At 45.3% G+C, this 12,502-nt stretch overlaps 1 protein-coding gene across 1 annotated transcript in view; it reads left to right on the forward strand.

Moving 5' to 3' along the window:
- Positions 1-5,270: 5,270 nt before the first annotated feature.
- The window catches only part of LOC123950789 (aldehyde oxidase 2), an 80,401-nt gene continuing 73,169 nt past the window's right edge, over positions 5,271-12,502 (forward strand). The window contains exons 1-5 of the mRNA XM_046019211.1: positions 5,271-5,324; positions 7,361-7,418; positions 9,144-9,240; positions 10,671-10,779; positions 12,144-12,270. Coding sequence (XP_045875167.1) covers positions 5,271-5,324; positions 7,361-7,418; positions 9,144-9,240; positions 10,671-10,779; positions 12,144-12,270 — 445 coding nt within the window. The remainder of the gene's footprint in view (positions 5,325-7,360; positions 7,419-9,143; positions 9,241-10,670; positions 10,780-12,143; positions 12,271-12,502) is intronic.

Consider the following 12,502-nt stretch of genomic DNA (forward strand, 5'->3'; position numbering starts at 1 on the left):
GGATATAGCAGAGGTGGTCCTAAGAGGGAAGTACAGTACAATACAAGCCTTTCTCAAGAAACAAGAAAGCTGGGGTGCCTGGTGGCTCAGTGGGTTAAAGCCTCTGCCTTCAGCTCAGGTCATGATCCCAGAGTCCTGGAATCAAGCCCCACATTGGGCTCTCTGCTCAGCAGGGAGCCTGCTTCCCCCCACCCCCTCTACCTGTCTCTCTGCCTACTTGTGATCTCTGTCTGTCAAATAAATAAGTAAATAAAACAAGAAAGTTCTCAAACACACAACCTAACCTTATACCTAAAGGAGCTGGAGACAAAACAGCAAATAAAGCCTAAACCCAGCAGAAGAAGAGAAATAATAAAGATCAGAGCAGAAATCAATGAAATAGAAACCAAAAGAATAGTAGAACAGATCAATGAAACTAGGAGCTGGTTCTTTGAAACAGGAAGATTAATAAACCCCTAGCCAGACTTGATCAAGATCAAAAAGAAAAGAGAAAGAACCCAAATAAAGTCACGAGTGAAAGAGGAGAGATCACAACCAACACCGAAAAAACACAGACAATTATAAGAACATATTATGAGGAACTAGATGCCAACAAATTAAGCAGTCTGGAAGAAATGGATGCATTCCTAGACACATAAACTACCAAAACTGAAACAGGAAGAAATAGAAAACCTGAACAGACCCATAATGAGCAAAGAAATTGAAGCCTTAATCAAAAATCTCCCAACAAATAAGAGTCCAGGGCCAGGAGGCTTCCCAGAGGAATTCTACAAAACATTTAAAGAAGAAGAAGTAATACATATTTCTCTGAAGCTGTTTCAAAAACAGTAGAAATGGAAGGAAAACTCCCTCTTTCTGTGAGGCCAGAATTACCTTGATCCCAAAACCAGACAGAGATCCCATCAGAAAGGAGAATTACAGACCAATATCCCTGATGAACATGGTTGCAAAAATTCTCACCAAAATACTAGCCAATAGGATCCAACAGTACATAAAGGGATTATTCACCACAACCAAGTAGGATTTCTTCCCAGGCTGAAAGGATCGTTCAACATCTGCAGATCAATCAATGTGATAAACTACATAAAGAAAGGAAAAGAACCATATGATCCTCTCAATAGACACAGAAAAAACATTTGACAGACTATAACATCCTTTCTTGATTAAAACACTTCACAGTGTATGGACAAAGGAAACATAACTCAGTATCATAAAAGTCATATACAAAAAGCCCACAGTGAATATCATTCTCAATGGGGAAAAACTAAGAGCATTTCCTCTAGGTGGGAAGCACAGCAGGGATGTCCGCTATTACCACTGCTGTTCAACATAGTACCAGAAGTCCTAGCCTCAAGAATCAGACAACAAAAAGAAATAAAGGCATCCAAACAGGCAAAGAAGGAGTCAAATTTTCTCTCTTAGCAGATGACATGATACTCTGTGGAAAATCTAAAAGACTCCAATCCAAAATTGCTAGAACTCCTACAAGAATTCAGTAAAGTGGCAGGACATAAAATCAATGCAGAGAAATCAGTTGCATTTCTATACACTAACAGTGAGACAGAAGGAAGAGAACTTAAGGAATCGATCCCATTTACAATTGCACCAAAACCCATAAGATATCTAGGAATAAAACTTACCAAAGAGAATAAAGATCTGTAGTCTAAAGACTACAGAACACTCATGAAAGAAATTGAGGAGGACACAAAGAAATGGAAAAACATTCCATGATCATGGATTGGGAGAACAAATATTGCTAAAATGTCTATGCTTCCCATGACTATACAATCAATGCAATCCCTATCAAAATACCATTAACATTTTTCACAGAGCTGGAAAAAATCCTAAAATTTGTATGGAAGCAGAAAAAAAAGAACAAATAGCCATAGGAAAGTTGAAAAAGAAAACAAAAGTTGGTGGCATCACAATTCCAGACTTCCAGCTCTATTACAAAGCTGTGACCATCAAGACAGTATGGTACTGGCACAAAAATAGATGCATAGATCAATGGAACAGAATAGAGAACCCAGAAATGGGCCCTCAACTCTATGGTCAACTAATCTTTGACAAAGTAGAAAAGAATATCCAATGGGGAAAAAGACAGTCTCTTCAACAAATGATGTTGGTAAAACTGGATAGCCACATGCAGAAGAATGAAACTGGACCATTTTCTTACATCATACACAAAAATAAACTCAAAATGGATAAAAGGCCAAATGTGAGACAGGAATCCATCAAAATTCTAGAAGAGAACACAGGCAGCAACCTTTTTGACCTCAGCCACAGAAATCTCTGGCTAGACATGTTTCCAAAGGCAAGGGAAAAAAGGCAAAAATGAACTATTGGGGGGCACCTGGGTGGTTCAGTGGGTTAAACCTCTGCTTTCGGGTCAGGTCATGATCTCAGGGTTCTGGGATCAAGCCCCGAATCAGGCTCTCTGCTCAACAGGGAGCCTGCTCCCCCCCCCCCCCGCCTGCCTCTCTTCCTACTTGTGATCTCTGTCAAATAAATAAATAAAATATTTTTAAAAAAAGAAAAAGAAAACAGTCCACAAAACCAAAAGACAACCTACAGAATAGGAGAAGGTATTTGCAAAAGTTTTATCAGATAAAGGATTAATATCCAAAGTCTATAAAGAATTTATCAGACTCAACACCCAAAGAATACATAATCCAGTCAAGAAATGGACAGATGACTAGGTGACAGACATTACGAAAGGCACGTGATGTAGTGAACCCTTGGTGTCACAACTGATGAATCACTGAACTCTTCTGAAACTAATCATATACTATATGTTAATTGAATGTAAATAAAATAAAATTTTTTAAAAAGAAGGGAGAGGGGGCACCTGGGTGGCTCAGTGGGTTAAAGCCTCTGCCTTCGGCTTGGGTCATGATCCCAGGGTCCTGGGATCGAGCCCCACATCGGGCTCTCTGCTCAGCAGGAAACCTGCTTCCCCCCTCTCTCTGTCTGCCTCTTTGCCTTCTTGCAATCTCTGTCAAATAAATAAATAAAATCCTTTAAAAAAAATAAAAAGAAGGGAGAGGAAGTTCAGTGTTGCTTTTTGATGATAGTTAAAGAGGGAGGGAGGGCAGTCATAGCAGGATAGAAACAGGGTTGTTATGATTTCAGACATGGAAAAACCTTCTTCAGTCATTTAACAAATACTGGGCATTTATTCTGTGGGAAATTTACGCATTCTAGGATACAGTGATGAGTTGAAAGTAATGTTCAAACCCTCATGGAGATTATGTTCTAGTAGACAAAGCAGTTAGGTGAGCCAGGATCCGTGTCAGGTAGCAACAGGTGCTCTGAAGAAAATGAACAGCGTGGTGGAAATGAGAGTGCTGGAGATACTACTGCAGACTGAGAGATGGGGGAAGAGCTCAGACCCCCACAGCAAGAAGACACCAGCCACGCCAGTGTCTAACAGAAGAGAAGAGAAGTTGAGCCAAATGAGTAACATGCACCAAGGTCTTGGGATAGGAAAGAATTCTGCATGTTCAAGAACTGGGGAAGACCAACATAGCACGGATTACAAACAGGGGAGGAAGTGGTTGAAGATGCACTTGGAGAGGTGGGCAGGGCCAGTCCCATGGGACCTTCATGGAATTCATATGGAGTTTTGCTAAATGCTCTGGGAGTTTATTGGAAGGTTTTGAGTAGAGAAATGTCATGTTAAGCAGAAAAATGTCAATGAGAAGAGTAAGTTGCCTGGAGCGTGAGATTTTTTTGAAAAACAAACAATCTGAGGCCTGAAACAAGGACAGACTATGGAGGGCTTTGCACCCTGGGCTAAGGAGTTAGGACCTGATGTTCCAGGCCTTGGAGAGCTATCAAAGGTATTTTTAGCAGGAGTGACATGATCAAAAACACTGACCTATAGGTCATACCTAATTCACAGCATGATCTCCAACATCCCCTCTCAGAACTCTGTTATGGGTTTCTTCAGCAACTTCTTAACACATGCAAAACACCTGCATACACACCCCATTTCCACATAAGTTTCCACACTGTGGAAACACCTGTGCAAACACTGTCTCCACAGGTGTAGGAAGATGCCTGGAACCTCGGCACTAGAACTGTAAAGAAAGTTGGAAGCTACCAACTCCTTTTGGTTAGGAGTGTTTCTGGACTAGCTCTGTGGCGGGCCGGATTCTGAAGCCACATGTGGACCAAGGAAGAAAGAGGATCATCCTCAGGTAGCCAAATCAGGGGTGTGCTAGGTCTTTGCCTTCTTGGGCCCGAGGCCCTGTCACAAGGTGAGGCCATCTTAAGACAGCCATCTAACAACTGGGTTGACTCTAACAACGGTGTGCCAAGGCTCCATGCCCTTGTGAAGGAAGTGTTAGGGGGAGGAGAGGTCTTGCCTCCTCTCTTGAAACCAGTCCAGTTGAGCAGCCACCTGCTCATACGTGAGCCCGAGTGCTGGGCATTACTTTAGCTGAAAGAACAAGAACGGCTTGATTTTATCTCCTCATACCAAAATGGACAGGCTCAGAAAGATCAAACATTATATTTTTCTTTTTATTCAGGAATTTGTCTATGAACTTCAGGCGTTTTAAGCCAAGAGATCTTGGTTTGGGTCCCTGCTTTGCCACTTAACTTTCTGTGTGTCCCTGGGCGACCAATCTCACATACCTGGGCCTCATTTTATTCACCTGCAACATGGTTGCCTTGACTGCATCACTGTCCCAATGGAGCAATTTGGGGGGGTGGGGGAGGAAGCAGGGGGTGTGGTTGGGAAGGGCTGGGTGACTGTGGGATCCCACCCCTCCACTTTAGGGCACAGAGTACACTTATCCATGTGATTTCCTACAAGGACATTTCTGCAGCTAGAGTAAGGAAAGTGTCAGGGAAAGCGGGAGGCCTCAGAAAGCCCACTCCTGGCTCTCTTTGAGAAGAGTGAAATCTGTCCAGAATATATTCCTGGGGATGAGACAGCGTGCAGAGTCGGTTGAAGTTTAGGTGGTTGTTTATGGGTTTCACACACTAAAGCCATTCAACTCACAAGAAAGCCAGAAGAGTGGGCTGTGCTTGGAAGCCAGGATTGGTGGGAAGGAGAGGAAGAGGCTGGGCCACACGGGTACCCTAGACTTAAAAGGCCACAAGCAGGGACGTCTCCACTCCTTGCCCTGCTCTCTGGGGCTCTCAGCTGCCTGCTTCTGCACAGGGAGGGATTTCAGCTGCTTGGCACTAAATTCTCATTTCTCTGGTGCCAAAGAACATCCGCGCTTAGAGTTGTAAGGCAAAGTTTATTTACAGGTGCAATGCCTTGCCCATCGACGTCGGATGACTTGGTTTTCTTTGTGAATGGGAGAAAGGTAAGCGTTGGGTGATTCTACCCCGGCTCGCAGAGACAGCAGGAAACTACCAGCTTGAGGGCAGTTCTTGTCCAGTCAGGGACAGGAAGTCAGGGACTCGGAACCCATACTAATCTGGCCTCTTGCCCGCTCAGCCAAGGCTCAGCTTCTGAGAATATGGGGAGATGGTAAAGCATCAGGGTGAATCACGCATGCTCCGGCCTCAGGCAGTCTGCTTCCAATCCAGCTCTGCCATTTACTGCATAACTGTACGCGAGTTACTTCACCTCCCTGAGCCTCAGAGGACCCATCTCTAGGATCTGTCACTATGTTATAGATTGTTATAACTTTCTGTAATATATATACTATATATGGATTGTTATAACTTTAACTTTTTGTAGAATGTTATAACTTTAATCTTAAACAGATTAAAATAGAGTTGCTTCTTTCATCGATCAGGAATTCCCTAGGTCCTTATAAAGCACTTATGCTGGGCCTGATATCCTGGAAGCACTGTATCGAGTAACACATCTTGATCCTCCAGCTCGGAAGGACAAGAAATAGAACTTTATTTTTTTCTATTTATTAACTTAATTTTTCTGTCAAGACTTCCTTAATCAGAATTAGTCAAAAGGTAATTGCGGTCAGTTTTCAGTCGAGGTTGCAACTGAGTTCCAGGGGCACCTGTATGACAAGAACGGTGGGCTCTGCCATTGTCGCTGCCCCCTAGCAAGCCCCTGGCAGTGCTCACCATCCGTCCACACAGGCTGCTGGTTGACCCTCAGTGCCCTCAGCCAGGCCCCCTCTTCTCAGGAACGTCTAGCTCTCAGGGGAACCATTCTGTAGTTCCCAAAGCATGTGGCTTTGCTTTGGTCTTGCCACCTCCTCCAAGGCCTCTCAGCATTCCAGCTCCACAGACCTAACTGCGATTTGGCCACGTCCAGCCTCCCACCCCAGGAAAAGAGATAGAACATAGTTTCGTCATGTCCCTTGTAACTCCCTTGTAACCAGTCTCCGCAGCCAGCAGCCACCATACATTCTCCCAAACCTTCATCCATGAGCGGAGTCCCAACTCACTTGTTTCACTCGCCTAGGATTTGGAGGCTCCTTTGTCAATTTTCTGTTCCAAATCCCTCCTGAATCATGAGCCCAGAGTTACTTTGGGGGGTCTACACAGGTTCAAGTTCTTCTTCTAGGGAAAAAAGTAGGCCCTAACATGAATAGCCCACTGTGTCTCCTTTCCTCTGATGCCACAGCACGGCTCCAGGTGTTTAGCGGATCCTCTAAGATAAAAGCAAATGAAATGTCCCGCAATAAGCAAGTAGGAAAGAAGCCCCGAGGAAGGTCCCTCCAGGCTTCTGAGTGATAGCTCCCTGCTTTTCAAGGAGTGGGGGGAGAAATTCTAGTGCACCACCAGAGACACCCTGGGCCCTGAGCTGGGACAAGTCTCCCCATTAGCTGCTCTGCCATGAGGGGACTGGCACACTCAGGGACCCCTTCGGGATGACAGCAACTCTCCCCACCTCCCATCTCTGCCACCAACTCGTGAGATCCCTCATGTTATCATGTGTGCTCCGCACTAGGGGTGTCTCAGAGGTGCCAGGAAGAGAATCTCTTCCTCTCTAGATGCCTTCCCTCCAGGAACCTTCATTGTGTGTGTGTGTGTGTGTGTGTGTGCGCGCGCGCACACACACACACACACACACGGCATCCAAGTCTCTTCCCAATTTCAAATATCCTAAGAGTACAAAAGCCTGATTTGGAAGAGTCCACACGCACAGCTAGTGGAGCAAACACGAAGAACATTAACTCCCAGTGGGGGCTCCCTCAGCGTTGGTCCCCATTCTAGTCACATGTAAAAGCATTGTTGTCGCACTTACTTGGTAAGTCTCCCGCTCTGTACATGTATGTGAAACTTGTTTGGCTTCAGAGGAAAAAAGAAATGGGCAGATGAAAGTAGTATACCCGAGCTGCCAAATCAAGCAGGCCATGGCAGACATTACCCTGGGTCACCCATTCGATCCCCATAATAAATCTCTTTCCTCTTTCCAATGCAGGTAATAGAGAGGAATGTGGACCCAGAAGTCACTCTGCTGACCTTCCTACGAAAGAACCGGATCCTTTTGGTCAAAGTCTGGGCGGTGTCTGTGTTCACCTTAAAACTTATGCCTGCTGTGATTGTGAAAGATACTCTAACCTCTCCATCTCCAGTCAGTCCCATTGGCCCTTGCTGTCTCTTTGCTTTTGGCAGTGGTTTTAAGGATATTAAGTTAATTGGGCTATTTGGAGAGGATGAAGTTTCCCCAGAGCTTCTTATATCTGGATTTAATAGCAATGAAATAGAAGCTAAGCTCTTTACTTCGGCACTAATTATTCTTTAAGGGCTCTCCAAATCCCCAGCAGGGCGGTTATGTAATAGAGGTCTGTGTTGCATGTACCCTGTCCTGGCAGGAAACCACATTCTCCAGATTCAGGAAGAGCACGTGTCATCGGAAAAGATTGCCTTTCCCTCCACCCGTTCTCTGATGAGAGATTTTCCCGACCATTTTGTATTCTGAGATTTAGATCTCCATAATGCCACATGTTTGAAGTGGTCAGTCTAATGTATCTCTCCGAGAAACGGAAAGGTAAATAAAGAAATGGCAGGAATTATAAATGGATGGAGTCGACCCATGGACAATTTTTGCTTAAAAGTCCACATGGTATTTAGTCAGTTATCAATGTTTGAAAATTAGGAAGTCTCATATTTTATAAAATCAAGATTTTTCAGCTTCTCATGAGAAACGAGAGAATAGTCTTTGCTGCGTGGAGGCCGTTTTGCTGAGCAGAGAAGGGACTGTCCCTAGTGTCCTACCTAGAGTGGGCCACAGGCTCCCCAGTTCCACTCTGCTCATTTACATGCCTCTCTGATAAGCATCTGATGTTTTAATTTAAATGAATAAGCCCTATGGCTTTAAAAAAAAAAAAAAAAAGCAGTGATTCTGAAATCTTCTGAATGAGTCTAATAAATTACATCCAGTCTCGAAAACTGAACGGGGTGGAAATGGACCACGCACGCGCAGGAAGGAGGAGGAGTAAAAAGAGCGGGTGGAGTCTGAGCCTGGATTTGGGCTCCAGCACCCACCAAGCGAGAGCAGAGGGACAGTTTAGGTGAGATTTGAAAGTAAGGGTGAGAGTTTCTGCCACAACTCACTCACTTGTTTTCAAACCACAAGACTCTTAATCATAGGAAACAAACAGGTTTGCTGGAGGAGAGCAGGCGAGGGGATGGGCTAACTGGATGGCGGACGTTAGGGAGGACTCGTGACGTAATCCTGAGCAATGAGTATCCTATAAGACTGATGAATCACTGAGCTCTACCTCTGAAACTAATTCTTTATTATATGTTAATTAATTGAATTTAAACTTAAAAAATTAAAAAGGAAAAATAAAATAATTAAAAAACAAACAAACGCAATACAAACGGACAAAACTAAAATACATTGAATTGCTATAAATGCTCTTCTCTCCCAGTTACAAAATTGGAACCCGGAATACCTATAATGAAATAGGACTTTTCCAAGGGTTTTCACAGCCACCATCCTGTAAGATGCTCATGATAAGCCTGTGAAGGTAAAGTAGGTATTACCTTTCTCTCTTAGCAAGTGAGAAAACAGACAGGAAAAGTTAGCGGGTTTGGTATTGCGCAACTTATAGGATCTAGAGTGGCCTTTGCTGAGACCTGGCAAGGAAATGACTTCTCAGCCCTACATTTCCCCGTCCTCACTAGCGACACACTAGGGAGGCAGCCATAGCGGGTAACGTGTACCATGGCAGCCTTTCCTTGACCAGCCCCTCTAGTACGCCTCACGGGAACCAAATACGCCTGCGGAAGAGGAGGCTGCGGGGCCTGCACTGTTATGGTGTCTAAGCATGACCTGCTGTCTGCAAAGATCAGGTATCTGACCAGAGGCCAGGGGGGCCTTGGTTTCTTGGCCAGGCTTATATTCCCATCAGAGAGCAAACTGTCTCTAAGATCATGTGATTCTAACCTCTCTAGACCTTCAGCCCCTCTGAGAATCAGATAAAAGCTATGAGCTCTCTACTCAGAAGGTACATAAACGAATCCTCTGTTGCACATAGTTTTAGGGAGATTATAGACCTAAGGCCCATCTATGGGGGAATTCATAAGATTTAATAAACACACGCCTCCCTGGTGAGACCAGTTGAAAAGCAAAGAAGGGATGTCCAGAAAACTGGGCCCTTTTTAAGGTTTCTGGGCTGAAAACAGCTGGATCCTCGTTGCGGCTCAATGCTCTCATCCGGGAGTAAATGCTTGACTTCGGAGAAGCATTCGTCTTTCGAAGTCACTTACTCCCTGTCTGCACACTCATCGCGAGCACAGCTTGTCCTCCTCACACTCTACTCCCTATGCCATTGCCCTGATGATTAAAGTTTCACATTCCGTCTTGTTTTTCTTATTCCCTTGTTGTGTTGGTAACATTCACAATAAAGGTGGGGGCAGAATTTGGCTTGGGACCTTTCGCCACTAAAGCATCTGGTACCCCCCCCCCACCCTTGCCTTCTCCTTTCTCCTACTAAGGTGTCTGGAGTGATCTTTTCATCCACCACCTCAGGGTTTGCTGGCCAAACCGACACATCTATGTGTCCCAGGTTAAGAAACCATTCATTTTACAAATGAATGAGGCTTAAAGAGATAAAGTGACTTGTTCAAGGTCACACAAGGTTCTAGAACAAGGACTTGAACCCATATTTTCTGGCTCTGAAGCTAATGTCTTTTCTACTGCTGGACTGGACCAGCCTAGCCGAGCAGGGACCTGGGCCACGATTGCAGCCTTTCACTAAGGGTCAGATTCCAGGACTTGGGCTACTCTCAAATCTACTGGCTCAAGAAATCAAGAAATGGCCTCAGAACACATGTCATTTCTCTGTTGAATGCCCTTATCCAGAGTGTTTAAAATTAACAGCAAAAAAATTCTCAAATGTAGACATAAAAGCCCTAAGTGTGCCTTTTGCCTGTAACCGGATCAGCATCCTTAATGAATGCTAGTCCATATCCAATCATACTCCTGGCAACATGAGTCCGTTCCCGCTGAGTCCAGACTCAAGTGGGTCTGTACGGGCTTAGAAAGTTCTTCTGAGGTTCAGAATGCCTGGGTTCCCTCTAAGGATCCTCAGTTCCTACAGAGAGTACAAAGTCAGCAGAGAGGACTTTAAATTTTCCTTCCCTGTCACCCCATCAGTTCCCCATCCCCCAGGCTGAATGACAGGCTTGGGGGGTATGCTGCTGCCCTTCTTCATTCCCAGATTCCCAAGAGGCAGGACTGTGTTACTTCCCTTGATTTTCCTTGTGTTCCTCCTCTGAAGGCACTTCTCCATTCCTGCGTGCCTGGTGCCCATCTGCTCTCTCTATGGGGCTGCTGTCACCACTGTGGAAGGTGTTGGAAGCATCAACACCAGGCTTCACCCCGTGCAGGTAAGAGCACATTGTCATTTTCTTACTTCTTAACTTTTTCTTTTTAACCAACACTGTGTTGACTGTGTTGACTGCCTGGAGCTTCTAGATTGTACTCAGGTAAGTAGATGCTTTGGATGTGTATTGATCAAGATAACACCCAGGTGATTTAAAGAAAGCTGGAAATCCATCCACATTTTATTAGGTGATTATCTTTTTTCCTACTTTTCCCACCTGAGTGATAAGCAGGATTATCAAAACATCAACTAAAGCCTGTGTGACTATAAGCTGGAGTAAATACTGTGCACGGGCTCTTCTCCATAGAATAAAAGGTCGGAGGTGAACAAGATAAAACCCACACTTATTGCCTGTGGCATAGGAGGTCGTGGGAGGAAAATTAGAGCCAAGGCTGACTGTACCAGAGCACAAGGACAATCATTTCTCCAAATCTTAACTTGCAGCTGGAACACAGAGGCTGGTTTTAAGCTTTGGCAGAAAGCACATGGACTCCTCGGTCCTTGTCACAAAGAAGGGAGACAGAGAACTAGAGAATCTTAGGTCCCAATCCACCAGGACCACGGGTGCTTCTAGCAGGGTCTCTGGGGTTCACAACATGAGAATCAATTCGAGGAAAGCTCAGCAAAGGCCATGGACCCAGCAAAATTTACTGAAATGTCTGGGGAGATCAGAGAGGATAACACTGTGAAATCTAGAACAGGGCTTCCCAAACTTTAATGTGCGAAGAATCATCTGGGAACTTGTTACAAATACAGATTCTGAGTCGGGAGGTTTGAGTGGAGGCCTGAGGTCCTGCACTTCCTACAAGCTCCCAGGTGGGACCAACCCCACTGGTCCATGCACCGGCCTTCAGATAGCAAGGATCTGGGACACAGACCAAAATCTTGGATCTTTGAAAGTAGAACTCCTTTGGAGCCAGCACAAAAGAATTTAAAGAAGAAAGTAAAGTGAGGCCAACAGTAAATAGTCTCCAAACTAATCAAAAAAGAGGTGGCCCCATGGTCGGAATTAGGCTGGACGAGATGTGGAGGTGTTCAAGAAAATTGTTTTTGAAACTTACACATACCTTTCCTTATTACTGTTTTCTGGAGAATTCTCATTCTGGGAACAGAAGCTGCACCCCATTAATTCCCAGTTAGAAGGATTTAAGGATCTGAGCTTGAGAGATGATTGTAATGATAGACTATGACTTCTGAGGTACCTCGTCCAGAGTAGCCAAGGAAAGGGGCGCTGGCCTTCTCTGAGCAAGGGGAGGGATGCACTGCTCCGGGACTGGGTTCCACCATGATTAGGGAGGTGCCAGACGGGGACTTTGGTGAGGCGTGGTGACAGCAGAAAGGCCTGTGATCATGCATGTGTCCTTCTAGGAGAGGATTGCCAAGAGCCACGGCACCCAGTGTGGGTTCTGCACGCCTGGGATGGTGATGTCCATGTATGCGCTGCTTAGGAACCACCAGCAGCCCTCAGAGGAGCAGCTCCTGGAAGCCCTGGGAGGTAGGGCGGACATGGACGGAGACCACCACCCGCCTGAGGCCTGGCGGGAATCATGCTTCAGGCTGCTGCGGCCCACTCACGAGGTCATCCCAGTGCCCAACCAGGGGCCCCCTGGTTGTTTCTAGAGTAGCTACAGCTCACCCAGGAGCAGAGAAGAATGGTAGCGCACTTGCTGGAGAGACCACACGCCCATCTGGACACCTCGGTTCTCTCTCCGGTGACTGATTTGGCT

Source organism: Meles meles, chromosome 9 (genome assembly GCF_922984935.1).
Source record: "Meles meles chromosome 9, mMelMel3.1 paternal haplotype, whole genome shotgun sequence".
Taxonomy (NCBI): domain Eukaryota; kingdom Metazoa; phylum Chordata; class Mammalia; order Carnivora; family Mustelidae; genus Meles; species Meles meles.